At 34.2% G+C, this 17,583-nt stretch overlaps 1 protein-coding gene across 2 annotated transcripts in view; it reads left to right on the forward strand.

Annotated features, from left to right (window-relative positions):
- DNAH12 (dynein axonemal heavy chain 12) overlaps positions 1-14,987 on the forward strand; it is a gene marked incomplete at its 3' end in the record, with an annotated part of 69,025 nt that extends 54,038 nt beyond the window's left edge. For both annotated transcript variants that reach the window (XM_080606145.1, XM_080606146.1), the window contains 17 exons: positions 674-866; positions 1,828-2,000; positions 2,486-2,626; positions 3,555-3,713; positions 4,067-4,211; positions 5,085-5,235; positions 5,557-5,810; positions 6,387-6,527; positions 8,421-8,558; positions 9,488-9,721; positions 10,140-10,328; positions 10,829-10,932; positions 11,986-12,190; positions 12,387-12,524; positions 12,984-13,075; positions 13,627-13,694; positions 14,797-14,987. In XM_080606145.1, the coding sequence (XP_080462271.1) occupies positions 674-866; positions 1,828-2,000; positions 2,486-2,626; positions 3,555-3,713; positions 4,067-4,211; positions 5,085-5,235; positions 5,557-5,810; positions 6,387-6,527; positions 8,421-8,558; positions 9,488-9,721; positions 10,140-10,328; positions 10,829-10,932; positions 11,986-12,190; positions 12,387-12,524; positions 12,984-13,075; positions 13,627-13,694; positions 14,797-14,987 (2,716 nt within the window). The remainder of the gene's footprint in view (positions 1-673; positions 867-1,827; positions 2,001-2,485; positions 2,627-3,554; positions 3,714-4,066; positions 4,212-5,084; positions 5,236-5,556; positions 5,811-6,386; positions 6,528-8,420; positions 8,559-9,487; positions 9,722-10,139; positions 10,329-10,828; positions 10,933-11,985; positions 12,191-12,386; positions 12,525-12,983; positions 13,076-13,626; positions 13,695-14,796) is intronic.
- Between the last annotated feature and the right edge of the window lie 2,596 nt (positions 14,988-17,583).

The raw sequence follows: 17,583 nt of genomic DNA on the forward strand, positions 1-17,583 counted from the left end.
TTTACTGTGAGGTAAGTGTCAACAGGATAATCAAAATAGCAGATGTAAAATCATTGTGTTGTTTTTTTTTTAATGGCAGTTTTCTCCTGTAATATTCCTTGATTGTTTAAATAATATTAACATAGTTTTCTATGTTTAAATCATTACTGTGTTTTTGAAAGTCGATTAAGCTGCCAGACATAGGTGCTGAATTATTAGGACTTAGTTTTAATTTCTTACGAAATAAATACAGAGTACCTCTGAAACTTAATACGGGTCTTATCTGAACCTTCACAGAGACATAAAGTAGTTTCTGGGTCATACAGAACTGTCTATGCAATTGGGCTAAATTCTATTTGCTAAAAAAGTGCTTCCAGGAGCAAACTTACTCCGCATATCACACTTTTTTTTCAGACACCAGAAATATAATAAAGTAAAACTTGGATGTGCCGACATTTGTAAAGCGCTAAGATGTTAAAACTCAGTAATTCATTTCCAAATACTGAACTGAAGTTATGCAAAGAAATCTGTACTCTGTTATAAATATATGCTCAACAGTAGCAACCCATTTAAACTGATGAGAATACTCACAAATATTTATGGTGGGAACAGAGAGTTGTCTTCATGGGCTTCCTTTATAGTCAGTGGAAGATGATAATTGACTGTGTTTGCTATACGTGTTTTTCTTCATCAGACCAGAATTAGAAGAGGAAAGAAATATTCTCATCCTTCAGTCTGCAGCCAATAAAAAGAATCTAAAAGAAATCGAGAGGAAAATTTTAGAAACCTTACAGTCATCTGAAGGGAATATTCTGGAAGATGAGAGTGCTATTGAGATCTTGGATTCTGCTAAAATAATGGCTAACGAAATCACAAAAAAACAGCAGGTAAGGAATAATAATGTTTTTTCCTTAATAATATGTAGAAATTAAATGTAAAAATGTAACTAGCAAAAGAACTGTGGATTAGATGCAAGGAGGAAATTCTGTGCTTGTGAAATATGAAGAAATAAAGTTTGGACTATTCTAGAATCTCCACAGGTTGTTTATTCAGTCTCCAATTTACAAACGTTTTGAAGAATACATATCTATCTAAAGGACTGAATAAAAAGTGGCAAATCCTGAAGTTAAGGTAATATGTTAAGCTAGAGGAAGGGCCTAATTTTAAAAACAGAAAGAAAATTCAGACACATTAATAATCTGGGTGACTAATACAGGTATGCAAGCCTAGATTCTTTTGTTATATATAATGCATAAAGTACCGTCTGAAGTCAATGAGAGCCAAGTAATAAGAGAATAAAGATGTTTTTAAAATTAATATAGACTTAACAGAAATCAGAATTTCTTTAAACTGATGTTGTCCATTCGTTAATGCCTATTAAGGGTAATCTTAGAATATATCTAACGGTTTAATTCTGAAAAACCTTTTTATATTCAAAGTATTATTTTGTATAAAGCTGATTTATACTAGAATAAATAGAGCTTAAATACATGAGCAGTCTGAAATTGCCCATATTTTTTAATATTGCAGAGATAAAGATTGATACAGTTGCTGCTAAATGATGCATCAGAACTGTTGTGCTGTGTTTGTCCTTTGTTTTGACTACTGCATCCTGCAGTATAGATAAATAGATTAGGCACTACTGCGTTAAAGTGCTTATTTTACTAGTGTAGGCATCACCTGTTGTGATTGTGCATTTTGGAACATTAAAATTGTCTTACTGTGGTGTTAGAAAGTGCTGTGTAGAAATAATTTAATGATGTTATTAGATAGGAACATTTTTGTTCCAAAGAGAATATTGAAAGATTGTCTTTGGGAAAAAAACTTGAAATTACTATTGATATGTAGGTTGCAGAGAAAACGGAACTTAAAATAGCTGAATCTCGAGAAGGCTATCGACCAATTGCAAAGCATTCATCGGTGCTGTTCTTCAGTATTGCAGACCTGGCAAACATAGATCCCATGTATCAATACTCCCTTAGCTGGTTTGTTAATCTCTTCATCATCTCTATTCATGATAGGTAAATACAGTATTTGTGGTGTAAAATAAGATGTTTTCATTCTCTTCTGAACAGTTCCCTCTGTTTTTAAACCATTTACCTCTCAGCCCTCTTTAAATGTAGGCTTTTGAAACAAAATATAATTTGTTAGTAAAATAAATGTTCTTTTTAGTCATTGTTTGAGCAAATCATGAACTGTAAGCATGCACTGGAGACTAATACTTAAGTATTTTTAAGAATGTTGCTTATAGAAAGGGTGTTCACTATGAACACTACAAGAGTGCTGCCACCTAACTCCAGCAAATCAGTTCATTATTTTGCTTGGAACTCTCAACAGAGCTGTAAAGCATTGAGTATAATTGAATTTGGGGGGAAATGGGCATCTAAGTCTCTTGTGGAGCATGCAGGCTTAATATGATTCATCCACAAAGTTAGATTTAGATTCTTAACTGATTTGCTTAAGTTATTAAATCTGAAGTCTCACCTTATCATTTGTTTCTTTTTAGTAACAAATCCAAAATTTTGGAGAAGCGACTTCGATACCTAACTGATCACTTTACATACAATTTGTACTGCAATGTATGTCGGTCACTGTTTGAAAAGGACAAACTACTCTTTTCCTTTTTACTCTGCTGTAATCTTCTCATGTAAGCTCATTTTTCTGAAGTTTTTAATAATAGAAACTAATGATTTTCTTATTGGGGAAAAAGTCAAGAATATCTGGGGGTTTTAATACTCATAATATGTATAGGTGAAAGATGTAGGTACATGTATCACTACTATAGCCTTTGGGCACATTATGGAAAAAATGTTTGTGTTCATCTTTAAACCAATGGCTTTGTCACTGATACATCTTTTAAAGAAAATACTTCCCTTTAAAGAAAATGGATAGTGCTACGTAGTATCAAAAGCTGTTGCAATTACTTAAGACCAAGTTTATAAATAGAAGTCTGACACTATTGTGCTATTCTAGCAACTTCTAGGCTTTTGTCTTTTTTTTTTTCCATTTTCCCTCGTCTTCCTCTTATACCCTTTTGCATCCATCATGAGATCTCAGTTGTAGTCTTCTCTCTTCTACTGTCTTATTATTTGTCTTCCTGTGTTTTGGTTTTTTTTTCTGTAATTTTCTGCTAATACATTCTGAAGGGAAATATAAATTCAAAATTGCATGGTCATGACTATAATGCGCATATCTATTTAATAGCAGTGTGTACACACCTGTTTATGGACCATTCTTCCTGGCACAATTTGTTGCTTTATTGTGTTCCCAGAATCTATTTTTTCTATTAAGCCTTTAAAAATTAGGAATAATAGCACTTTTTAAAAACAAATATATAGATATATACTTTTAAATCTTGAAACTATTACTGTAGTTGTTATCAGTCATTGTTTACCGTACAATTTATTGATTGTCTAGAATACTGTGATCTGATCTCAGCTTTTACTGCAGTAGAAGTATTGCTAAATGGTAGTGAAGTATAATTCATTAAAACAACTCTTTGTTATATAAAATTATATCTCAATAACAGAATATTATTCAGTTCTTTTTTTTTTTTTCCCCTGCCTGGAATATAGGGCTAAAAATGAAATTGAACGTCAAGAGTTTATGTTCTTACTGACTGGTGGTGTGGGTCTCAAGAATAAATACAAGAATCCAGATCCGTCTTGGCTACCAGATAAGAGCTGGGATGAATTATGTCGTGCAAGTGAAATCCCAGCTTTGAAAGGACTGAGGTATAGTAAAATGATATGAATTATCCATAATTGTTTTTGACCAAATTACGCATAACATGCTGAAAAGAAGTGTTCTAAAGTGGAGTTTTTCCTGAAATACAAGAAGCCAAAAATTCATGCCATCATCCCACACCTATGATTCTTTCAAGTACCACACAATGCTGTATAGAAGAGGAAGCAGAGCTTACTGTCAACTCGGAACCCTTCAGATGAAGTTTTGTATTTCTGCAACAGCATGCTGGGAAAAGAGCTTCATTCAGTTGTTGGATTATTTTCTGATATAGATGTATTTTTGATAAACGTCAAAATACACTCCAGGTATTTGCAGTAATTGTAAGCACTTTTTCCTCTAGGAATAACGTGACTGAAAATATAGGCGAATGGCAAAAAATTTATGAAAGCAAAGAGCCACAAAACTTTCCATTACCAGAACAATGGAATAATACATTGAATGAATTACAAAAGATGATAATTCTTCGGTGCTTAAGGCCAGACAAGGTAAAATGATACATTATCATGTGTTTCTAGACTGTTGCAGGTGTTGTACCATAGTTTGCAATAGCTGTTAAAAGAAAATATGAAGAACAGATTGGTTATTAAGTAAATAAATGCTATTCTTATTTTTCAATTAAGCAGTTAAAACACCAGAAGCATCATCTGAGATATTCTGTTTGATGTGATTTTAATGCATTTTTCAGAGTATACTCATCGTTACAGTTTTCTTCAAGTGCTCATTCGTGTTCAGTCTGTTCTTTGATGCACCCCATATACATAAGAGCAGGACATGTTAACAAGAAGAAATGCAGTGTCCAGTACCATGTACTTTCATACTAAGGGTTAAATGTGAATAGAGAGATGAAATGTGTTGAACAGCCAAATAGAACTTTTAACACATTCTTCCTTATTTCACTTAGCAAATTGTATTGTGTGCTGTTTAGGAACAACCAATGTTAGGATTTAAAGTACATATTGCAACTGCTTATTAGTGAACATTAGTGTAATTATTTGTAATTAATTCTAAGGGGGAAACATGCTGGTCCTTCACACTAGGCCTCAATTAAAGTTTTAATGTGATTCAGTATTGCTCATATGAGTTATTTTACCTTTTATTTACTAAAAAAATTTTTATCACCTGTGGGAGAAAAAGAAAAAAAAAAAGAAAAGAAAGGGAGGGGGTGACAACATGAGCTGAAACCTATGCTTCTGAAGCATTCAGCAAAACTAGTCTCACATCTGTGCAAACTAGAGAGGTCTCTCTCTAGGTGTTTTGCTGAGGAATTTAACTGAGTTAGGGTACAGTGTACTTTGAAGATGCTGTGAAATAATCATTTATGTTTGATTTCAGTTAATAGTCTGTATTTACTTCACCAGATTGGTCCAGCTATAACAACGTTTGTAACAGATAAACTGGGGAAGAAATTTGTAGAGCCACCACCTTTTGATCTAACAAAAAGTTACTTAGATTCAAATTCTACAATCCCTCTAATATTTGTGCTATCTCCAGGAGCAGATCCCATGTCCAGTAAGTATATACACAAAGAGAAAATGAAAGCCAAGAACAATTTTTCAAATTAGAGACCTGCGCTTCCTCTTCAATACACAGTGGGGATTATTTTGCCCTTAGCACAAGTAGATTTGAGTGCATTATGTCAGACTGATACAATCATGTGCTCCCTAAAAAGGACAATGGTATTTAATACTGAATAATTACACTCTATACCAAAGCTATACCGTCTTGTTTTATGTACATTTTTAAAAAATAGTAATTAACGTTTTTTCATTTTTTTATGATATAACTTCTTTTTAATGAAGAAGTGCTAAAATCGTGTGCTTTCTGTTCAAGGCCTTCTGAAATTTGCAAATGACAAAGAAATGGTTGGAAATAAGTTTCAGTCCATCTCATTAGGACAAGGACAAGGACCTCTTGCTATGAAAATGATTCAAGAAGGAATGGAAGAAGGAACCTGGGTTTGTTTACAAAATTGTCATTTAGCTGTCTCCTGGATGCCGGTACTGGAGAAAATATGTGAAGAGTTTAGCAGTGAAAAATGTCATCCAGCCTTCAGACTTTGGCTTACTAGTTACCCGTCCCCAAAGGTACATGTATTGACAAACAGTATTTATTCATAGAAGGGTAAAGCTGGTGAAATTTTAACCAAAATTTTCATATCCCTGAAGGAACTAATAATGTGGCACTTCTCTAAAATGATTAGAGGCTGTTGAAGAGATAATTTAATCAAGAAAGGTCATTTGAAAATTAGTTCTAAAAATAACAATAGCAATCTTCTTTTTTAATACTTTGATATTGTGATGTGTGATATTTTGTATAGTAGTGAATGGAACTGCATATTGCCAGCATGTGTAATTAAGGAGATTTTTTGTTCTCTGTGAGGTTTTCTTTCACATAAATTTAAAAAATTAATTTCGCAGCATACATTTTACCTGTAGGGTATTGAATACCAACAAAACTCTAAAATACAGGTTTGTAGTTTACAGCACGGTCTTAGCTTTCTGTATCTTTGAGTACTTTTTTAAGCTGTTGATGTTTAAAATGTGACTTCTTACAGATAACTGATAATATAACAAACACAATATAATAATATATTGTTATAAAAATATAACGTATATTCCATACTTTGAGTGCAGTTTTGCTATTTTTTTTTTAATTTCTAGTTCCCAGTAACTATTCTGCAAAACGGAGTAAAGATGACAAATGAACCTCCTACTGGTCTCCGGTTAAACCTACTTCAGTCATTTCTTTCTGATCCTATTTCTGATCCTGCATTCTTCTCCGGATGCCCTGAAAAGGAGCTGGTAATTTTCTCATCTCTTTGTCTCTTGACGGTTTGTTTGTTTGTGTGTGGTGGTGGTGTTTTTGTTGTTGGCTGTCTTTGTTTTGATCCACAAATACACTGATTTCTGTCCAATGAATATCATAAGCTGAAGTGATTGTGAGTTTAGGTTTTAGAATGATTAAAATGATGAGCTGAGAATTGCTATACTGGGTAATTTCACGTGGCAATAGCTAGAATGTTTTCTTTGGCTTTATTAAATTACACAAAACTAAAATGTTACATGTACATATTACACAGTTTGCATAAATTTTGAACATTCATTAGTAGATGATACCTGTCCAAGTTGCGTAACTGAGGGGCAGAACTCAGCCGTAATGAACAGAAGCACATGCAAAGCCAAACTTCCTTTTGAAAGTATAAAATTAGGATAATATAAGCATTATCACTATTGAGATGGTAAGGGTAAGCACTCAAATCCTTTTCTTGCTCACAGGGACTAGTACTGCAGCGCCCATATCTCTTCCTGATAAGTAAGGAGCCCCTTAGGTAATCATCACCTGTGAAGGAAGTGAAAAAATAGTGGGATTAGTCAGCAAAGAATATTGTAATCATTATATACAGCTGTGAGTGGTTGCAACTAAGGGTTTACATTTAACAGTACAACTTTATTTTATATGTTTGTCTATTGAGGCTTAAAATTAAATATCTGATATTTGAATTCTTACGAAGTCAGCACCCCTCTACATGGAAAAAGAGAAAAATCTTGTATAAAACTTTAACATTTTCATTGGTCACATGGACAGTGGGTTTGAATGTCCTCTCTGCAAGTCTCCAGATAACATCTAGCTGGGTGGTGCAGATGACACTTTAGAGGGAAGGGATGCCATCCAGACGGACCTTGACAGGTTTGAGAGATGGACACAAGCAAAGCTCATGCAGTTCAACAAAGCCAAGTGCAAGGTGCTGCACCAGGGTCAGCAATCCCCAACATCACCAGACTGGGTGATGGACAGATTGAGAGCAGCCTTGTAGATAAAGACATGGGGTTCTCATGGTTGAGAAGCTCAATATGAGCCAGCAATGTGTATTATCAGCCCAGAAAGCCAACTGTGTCCTGGGCTGCGTCAAAAGAAACATGGCAAGCAGGTGAAGGGAGGTGATTCTCCTCTACTTTGCCCCCTCATGAGACATCACCTGGAGTACTGCATCCAGATCTGGGGCCTCCAGCACAAGAGAGACGTGGACCTATTAGAGTGGGTCCAGAGGAGGGACACAAAAATGATCCAGAGAGCTGGGACAGTTCTCCTGTGAAGAGAGGCTGAGAGAGCTGGGAGTTGTTTAGCCTAAAGAAGCTTTGTGGAGACCTTCAAGTACATAAAGGGGGACTACAGGGAAGATGGGGATACTCTTTATCAGGGTGTGTAGTGACAGGACATGGGGAAATGGTTTTAAAATGAAAGCGAGTAGATTTAACTTAGATATAAGGAAGAAATTATTTACTATGAGGATGGTTAGATGCTGCAACAGGTTGCCCAGAGAGGCTCTGGATGCCCCCCTCCCTGGAGGTGTTCAAGGACAGGTTGGATGGGACCTGGAGCAACTGGTCTAGTGGAATGTGTCCCTGCCCATGGCAGGGGTATTGGAACTAGAGGATATTTAAAAGTCCCTTCCAACTCAAACCATTCTGTGATATTTATGATAACAGCACACCTAAGTGTGTTTGCATACGTGGCAAATGTGTGCATATCTATTCCCAAGTCAAATAATCACGATGTACTTCATAGTTGCCTGTATTTGCACACTAGACAGAGAGTGGTAATCAAATGGTGTGTTCTTGGTATAAATTCCTGAATAGCATGAACATGTAAGTCAGTTAATGATACTTTTTTGTTTTGTTTTGTTTTTCTTGAAGGTATGGGAGAAACTGCTCTTTGGAGTCTGTTTTTTCCATGCTCTGGTTCAGGAGAGAAGAAAATTTGGGCCTCTTGGTTGGAATATACCGTATGGGTTTAATGAATCAGACTTGAGGATTAGTATCAGACAGCTGCAGGTAAAATCATCTATCACTGCTTGTATTTAATCTCTGATCTTATGAACCGTAGGAAAGAGCCTGATAGTCAGAAAGCAGCATCCACTTCAGTTATATCAAATGTTCACAGAGTTTTAATCAGAATTCCATGACTTCACTTCAGCCACAAAGGCAAGGAACATCAATCATATTATAAATATTTTCAGAATGACAAATGAAATAAAACTGTTCTGCATGCGATTTTGGTGCATACGGACTTATGGCATATAATGAGTATATATGAGTACAATAAATTTTTAATTGTCATATGTAAGAGCTCGCTGTCCTATAAGTAACACCATGTTAGTAACAGTCACCTATTGTGGTGGCTTTTGTGATTAGCAAAAGGAATTTTGTTTTTATATATATAACGTTAATTAAACAGAGTCCCAGACTGTTCTTGTCCCCTAAAACAAAGTACTCTACACTTCTTGGCCTTGAGTCTTCTGCAGGCCCTTTAATAAATCAAAATCAGGACAGCTAAAACTGAAGTCAAGGTTGAGCTGTTAAAGTTATCAAGCAGTTAATTAAAGAGATCAGAAGGTTCTGGAGGTTGGAAGAAAAATTCTGTGAAACACATTTCTACATGCACAAGAAAGAGAAGTGTCCTTCTAGAAAGTTTATGTTGAAGAAATTATCCATTTGTAAATAATTCAAGAATTATTTATTAATTTTGGTGTTCATGAGAGGTTTTTACTACTAACTCCTGTTAATTTTAAACAGTAATTTTACCTGGGAGGGGTGTTGGGGGGTAGGGGGTGGGGGTGTCAGAACTTTGGAAATTCTTTGTGGGGAAAGTGGGGAGAAAACTGTAAGTGGCAGTTTTACATGCACTACAGCTTCCAGGCCTTCACTTTGTAGGTCAGACTGTTGCTCTGCAGATATTTCAGATATTCTCTCTTGTGTTTCAGTTATTCATAAATGAATATAGCCATGTTCCGTTTGAAGCTGTATCTTACCTGACTGGTGAGTGCAATTATGGAGGTCGTGTGACAGATGACTGGGACAGACGCTTACTGCTGACGATGCTGGATGACTTTTATAATCCTGAAATAATTGAAAATCCTCGTTACACTTTTTCTCCCAGTGGAATCTATTATGCTCCACCAAAAGGCACCTATGAGGACTACATTGAATTTATTAAGGTAAAAAGTAGCACTGTATTAATGAAGATGGGCTAAGAACACATCCCTTAAAAGCTTCACTGCATTAAAAAAAAATAGGTTTGCAGCATGTTTAACTGGGTGCTTGGCTTCTTGCCTAACATCCTTGTAAGATCCTTGCTATGGTCTAGTATGTGTTTCTGCAGGGGAGAGGGACTCAATAAAGTAGATAGGAGGATGTAGCGCAGATAATCAAGAATTCCTTAGAAATGGCTTTCTGTGTGTAAGTTGATGGCTCTATCACCAGTAATATTGTCTATAAATACCCATCATTGAGGTCCTTATCCACTTTCTGTTGAAGTCAGTAGTAGTTTTTCACTCAGCTTCTTAAACAAGTCTTGGATTTAATTCTCAGTCCATTGCTTTATCTCATGCAAATGTTTACTGTATTTTGTCCTAGAGTCTTCCCTTTAGTCAGGAACCAGAGGTATTTGGTTTGCATGAAAATGTGGATATTTCAAAAGATCTTCAGCAAATTAAGATCCTCTTTGAATCTCTGCTTTTAACACAAGGAGGAGACATTCAGGGAACTTCTTCTGGAGGTGGTGACAGCACTCTTTATGAAATTGCAGATGATATTCTCAGCAAGGTATTGTAGTATACCAATGACTCCAATTTATCTTTTTACAAAGCAGAAATTCTTTAGACAGAATTTTCAGTGTAAAATTGATTTCATATTGGAGGAAAAATCTACTGGAAGGAATTAAGTGCAATATGAAAGTAAGACATTGTGTGGCTGTATTTCATTTGAAACTATTTTTACAAAGTAGACAGGAGATAGGACAGAGAAAACAGCAAATGAAGTTTGAAAGAATACTTGTTTCATTCATGTGAACAAGTTTAAAATTAAAGAAAATGGAAATGTATTTATAGTTTTTCATGGTAAGGAAAAATCTTGGTGGTTTTTAAAAGATAAATATAACTTAATTGCTTTTATTTGGATTATGCTACTACAGTATCGATTAGATACTCATGAGCAAGTTTAACGGTGTCTAATTACTCTGCAGTTTTTCATATCTGCATGCTTTTAGTATAACTCCAATTTATAACGATATGTGGAATGATTTCTAAATATGTTGACATTTACAGCTTCCAAATGATTTTGACATTGAAAGTTGCCTGACTAAATATCCTGTGAGATATGAAGAAAGTATGAACACTGTGTTGGTGCAAGAAATGGAAAGATTTAACAAGTAAGAGAGTTCTATTTTATTAAGTGTAAAAGTGTAACCCAAACCACTCCATTAACAGAGGATGTTTTTCTGCCACTCATATACTGTAAACACTGGAAATTCAGAGTGTAGGATAGATTTTGGGAAAAATGATCTAGTGGCAAAATGAACTGAAAGAGAAAAAATGCATGATAGAAGACGGGAGTCTTAAGAGTCTAAGTAGCATTTTAAAAGAATGTGAACAATATTTTTATGTTTTTTATTTTTTTAAAACTACTTTTTCAATGTATTTCATTATATTTTACTTTCTTCCTTCACATTTCTGGCGTGCAGGGCAAAGGGGTAAGAAACTGTAATATACACACAGTTTATTTCCTTTGTAGCTGGAAGTATGTCTGCTTATTTCTACATTATCTCATATGCTTTTGTTTTTAAATTCTTACTTTTTTTTCCCCTTTCCTGATGCCTTTCTTGCTATAATTCTCTTTAACGTTTTGTTTTTTTTTTTCCTGGGATTACATATCTCTATCCATTTTTATTTTTGTCTTTGGGTCCTTAGTCTCTCTCTTGTTTTGTTTTCCTAGTTTTCTTTCTTATCTTTACCTGCTCCTCCATTCTTTCTTTCTTATTTTTCTCTGTTCTACTTTTTCTTTATTTCTCTGTTCATCTCTTCTACTTCAGTTTCTCCCAAAATTTTAATAATACTCTGTGGCCTTAATTCTCCAAGTTTTCCTTTGTTTCAGACCTTACCCACCCTTATTTTATAATTTAAACTTTTTCCTTCATCTAGTATACAGTGTATATACATTTGGAGTTCCAAATTTATCTTCTTACCATACAGTATAGGTTATATTAAAGATTAAAAAAAGAATGTATTAGACTCTTTGTAGTCTCAAATAACTTTTGTAACTTTAAATACGTGTCTTTAAAAAAGTAATTACAGTTATATACCAGTTATACAAGTTCCGTAGATCATTCCATAGTCCGTTTTTTTTTTCAGTGAGGATTTAGTATCTTACAAATCATAATTCTGTATCTTACAAATCATAATTCTGTGTTATTTTTTAATTCTAGTTTAATACGAACTATTCGTATTACGCTAATTAACCTGAAGAAAGCCATTAAAGGATTGGTTGTTATGGATGCAGAATTGGAGGCTCTGTGTGGCAGTCTACTTATTGGAAAAGTTCCTGAGAATTGGGCTAAGCATTCATATCCTAGTCTAAAACCATTAGGGAGCTATATTCTAGATTTTCTGGAAAGGCTGAAATTTTTACAGGTAAAGTACAAGAGGCAGTACTACTAATTATTTAATCTACTTTTTTTCATATAACTTGCCATTTATGTTAAAGGAATATTGGGAAAGAAGTGATAGAGTTTGCTAGATTTTCTAAATCCAATTATGTAGAAAGTGATCAAAGAACATAGAATTTGTCTCTTTCTGATTATTGAATGTATCATATTCCTCTTTCCAGGATTGGTATGAATTAGGGAAGCCCACAGTTTTTTGGCTGTCAGGATTCTATTTTACTCAAGCGTTTTTAACTGGAGCTATGCAAAACTATGCTAGGAAGCACAGAATCCCTATTGACCTTCTGGGATATGAATTTCAGGTACAGATAAATTATAAGCATGTATTTTATTAATCTGGGTCCTGATGTCACAGTGAGATGCACTAAGTAAATCCTGACTGAAATGTTCATTTTGCAATTGTCACGCTGCAATTGAAGACATACATTTAATTCTGTGATAAGGTAGGCACATTTCTGTAAAATAAATTTTGAAAGTAGTTCTCTCATTGGACCTGGGCCTTCACTCAGAGGAAAAAAACAGCCTACACAGTGTGTATTTGTCTGTGTGATTAAAGCCTTATTTTAAAACCTACAGTAAGGGCAACTAACAAACCACAGAAAGCTTCTGTCTTTATGGTTTTGTATAAAAGTAGTACCCAAAAGAAGGTACTACATTATTCTGATTTTGGATTGATTTTCTGAAAATTGGCAGTAGGTATAATACCCGAAAAAGCAAACACCTATGAAAGTTTATTAACATGGATCACTTATTTCTTGTAGGTTATTCCTCAGGATACTGCTGATACTGCACCAGCAGATGGTGTTTATATACACGGATTATTTTTAGATGGAGCTCGCTGGGACAGGACAAAGTCAGTAACAAATTATTTTAGTACAGTTCTAGAAAGCTTTCTTAAGTCCTCAAACAAGATTTACGTATTTTAAGTGTTACTTTTCATACTACTACAATAACACACTTGAAAATATATTCATTCTTCTCATGGTCTCAAGAAAATAAAACAGTGACTCTTTTAAATATTATTGTGCTGGAAGTGTTGGGATGTGCTAATCTGCATTAAAATACAAATCCTTCAAAAAATCGTCTGGCAGCATGAGCTGCAGAAGGATTTCAAGCAGATGCTCCAAATTTTTTTAAAATAAGCAATAATTGGTATCTAGCCTGAGTCATCTTAAGACTGTAAGACTGTTGTGACTGTAGCACTTTCTTTGCTTTTCTTACAAGTTCTTCAAGTAAATGTTATATTGCCAGACAGAAGTGTTTTATATATAAAAATACTTTTTCATGCATGGAAAATGGAAAACAAACATCAAAAAAGAGCACTAAAATGTTGTTCTTTCTCTCACCCTTGGCTTGGTTTAATACCAAGCCACAAATAATGACTTCGTTGCTTTCTCTCACCAGGGGAATGTTAGCTGAGCAGCATCCCAAATTGCTCTTTGATATAATGCCAATCATCTGGATAAAGCCAAGTGAGTATAATTACCTTGAAGTATGTGCTATTTGACAAGATATTTGAACGAGTTCCTTTGTTACAGAAGACCAATGCTCATACCCTCACCAAAGCACCCAAATGTGCACTTGACCTTTGACTTTTACATAAAAGATTGAATGAGTCAAGCTGGCAACCACAGTCTCATCTCATCTGAGCAATAGACCTGTCCCCCTCTCCACAGGTGTTTGCAATTATTAATTTGAAAAATGGATTATTTAGATTTACCTGATCTGTTTCTCAATCAAAAGGTAATTTTGGTAGGAAAAGCACATGGTGTTTGAATTCCTGGCTTACTCAACTTGAGGAGAACTTAGAATTGACTTACAGAGACTTACTGTTTTATTTCGCATGATTTAGCAAGGTTTGCTCAGATTATTTTTATCTGCTCCTAGTTTTCTGTGATGCCAATAAAATATTTTCTATGACTCTTTTCCTTGATTAGGAACAGTAAATAGGTGATTTTCATTTATTTGCTTAAGCAAGACTTTATATTGCAGTTGTTGCAACTTAGATGTTTACATCTAATATGCAGTCACACAAAGTTTCCACTTTTTCTGTCTGTGCCTTCTTTTCACATTGGCTGAATCTGCTCTCAGAATTGCACAATTTTAAACGCTGTGCAAGTTGCATGTGAACAGTCTGGTTATAAGAGGATTGTTGAATCTCCAGTGATTTGAATTGCAGATAGGCTCTGTGGCTGCTGGACTATAATTCTTAGGGAGATTCTAAAAGCTTCGTCTAAATGTTAACCCTAACATGAAAGCAGAATGCAAAATGCTTTAATTATGCAACTATTCAGATTTTAATGTGTTTTTGAATTATTACAAAGTTTGTAGAATTGCAGAAAAGCATAAATTCCTGAAAACAAATTGTAATTAAACTAGTTTTCTGGCTTTTTTTAAAGGAGGAAAAAAAAAAAAGATATTGTGTTGCTCACAAAGCAATATTGCTATTTTTATTTAGCTTTAAAGATGTTCCTGTAAGTACTTAATGTTTAGATTAGTACTTAATGTGGAGGTTATATTCCTATCAATAAATCTGCTGTACGTAGTATCTTGGTTTCTTTTGTTTTTTTAAAGCTGCAAAATCGGATATAAAGAAATCTAACGCGTATGTTTGCCCTCTCTACAAGACAAGTGAGCGTAAAGGAGTCTTATCTACTACTGGACACTCCACTAACTTTGTCATTGCTCTGACGCTTAACACGGATAAACCAGTCCAACACTGGATCAAGCGAGGTGTTGCATTGCTCTGCCAGCTGGACGACTAACTTTGAACAGTTCAGATACAAATGTCAAAAGATACCTTTCTTTTTGTTTGCTTACAGAGGTGGAGCATGCTGCATAACAGAAACTTACAGATTTATTTTTTTTTAATTTTAAAAGAGGGCATGTGTTTTCTGATCCTCAGTATTTTGCCTTAAAAAAGTATGTGTTATTAGCACCTTTACAATCTGTAAAAGGTACGGTTATGCTTTTAGCCTTTGGAAACATTATTAATGTGTAAACATAAAATTTATGCATTACTAAAATATCACTAAATACATCTTAACTGAAAGCAAAGCATCTGCACTTTCTGTGAGAAACATTACAGTTAATGAACTTGAAGCATTAAGAGTGCTTAATTGTGTGAGTGGAAACCCAATAGATAGTAAGTTTGGGGATTTCAGTCTTGTGTTATATATAGCCTATGTTCTGTTCTGCAATAATGAAGACTGCAGTATGAGAAATTTTTAAACTATCTGTACTAGGCACTACCAAGTCTCTTCCTTGCTCAGCAAATTCATCTTTCCAGGATTTAATTTGGATTTTTTTTATTTTTATTTTTTTTTTTTACTTTTCCAAACGGTTTCCATTAAGCAGAAATGATCAGAACCTCCCTTATGACTGCCTGCCATAAAATGTTATTTCTGCTTCTTTGTTGCTCCAGAGAGGCAGTCCAGTTTCAATTCCTTAATTCCTTTTGTTTTCTTAAAAAAATAATAATAATTAGTCAAGCATTCTACCTTAGCTCTCCTCTACTAAAGAACTATTTCCACCTTGCACGCAGACACAGCTATCATCATTTCTTTGTGAGAATCCCTCCACAAAATACAGTGAGTGAATTAGGCACAGAAAAGTCTCACTCCAGCCTACCTTCACTGTTATAATTAGACAACTTTGTTTTTCATTTCATTGCTTACTGTGTGTTACACATAGAAGAGGTTTGGGATGTTTCTTTTTGAAAAACTCCTTTTCCCTCTACAGACTCTATACTGTCTTTTGTTTGCTTTTCTATTTCTATTAATATTTATATGTAAATTGTGATTAGGCAATCAGAGGTGCATAGTAATTTTAATAGGGTCATCTCTTTATTTTGTCTGATAGTTTATACTTACTTTTATTGGTTGTATTGTTTTCTTTATGTGTCGCCTTATCCATTTTTAAACAAGCTCCTGCCAGTATCTGTAGTTAACTCTTGTGAAGTACTAATATTTTTTTTCTCTCCGTAAGGTAATACTTACCACTTGCAGTTCTCAGCTTCTCATTCCAAAAACTTAAACAAGAGTATTTGGTAAATAAACAGAACTTCACATTCTTCTTTTGCTGTACCATTTGTCAGATCAGATTATGAAATGTAGCTAACCTGTATGAAAGAAACATGGAGAAAGTCCCAGAGTATCTTATGATAGGTTATTTATAGTGAGCTATTAACGGACACAAACTCTACTGAGATCATTTTCTAGCCTGCAAATATTGCTTTCAACTTAATAATCACTTCTTCAAAGTGTGAAGCCTTCCACAAGGTGAGGAAAAACTGCTTTTTCTCAATTCCTAGGAAAATTAGTACTTTTTAAAAAAGTGTTTATGTACACATTGTGCTACTATAGGTATAATTGAATGCTAATAGATACTTATATGTATGTTTTCTTACTAAATTTCTCTTTCTTGATACATATGCAATTACAGAGCAAGGCCTTGCAATCACACATTAGGTGGATCGCATAACAAATGAAACGACGCAGGATTGCTATGAGTTACTGCTGCTCAACTTTAAGACATTTCTAGGATTATTCCAAGTGTTGTATTGACATTTCTTCATTTTGCTGTGCTTATTCATTTTCTCATTTATTTATTTGTCTTCAGTTTTATTTGTTCATTTTATTTTATTTTGCCCTGTATTTTTAGTGTTTTGTTTTGTTTTCAGGTCAACTCTCTTGAAAGACAGAAGTGCAAGTTTTGATGAGGTAAAATGGATGAAAGGTTTGAGTCTAACAGAACATCTTTGATTTTAATCTATAGTAACATAGCCAAATATACAAAGGAATAGGGCTACAGATTATGCATATAAAAAGTGTACATCTACACACATAATATTTAATGATCGATTTGAGTGTAAAGATTTTCTAATTTTTTTTATTTGAACATTTAGACTTGAATAGTATAAATTGGATTTCTGTGCTACACTGTTTGTATTATAATCTTAAAAGATTCCTAAAAACGTTCTTAATTGAATCCTTTCAATTTGGTAAACATTTTCTTTTCTTTTAACTGTGGTGATGTTCTTAAGCTTTTTATTATTATTATTAACTCCATTGTGATTACACCAGTGTTTTCTGATTTCTGCATATATTTGAATTTATATTGTTGCAGTATTTTTATATATATCCCTTACAACTGTTAGGCAAGTACAAGTACGCATTAACAAAGAATGCACACTTGTAGGTTTCTCTCTGCCAAATGGCTGCAGGTGATGTACATAAGGTGGCAGGTTTGGTCTTTTTTCAGCCATGGAGTATGATGTTGTTTCAGTTGAAAGACTGAAGTACATGATGTTAGCACAAATTTGCAGTATTTTTTCTGACTACAAGATAGGGCTCCAATGAT

The sequence above is a fragment of the Anser brachyrhynchus genome, assembly GCF_964034855.1.
Source record: "Anser brachyrhynchus genome assembly, chromosome: 10".
Taxonomy (NCBI): Eukaryota; Metazoa; Chordata; class Aves; order Anseriformes; family Anatidae; genus Anser; species Anser brachyrhynchus.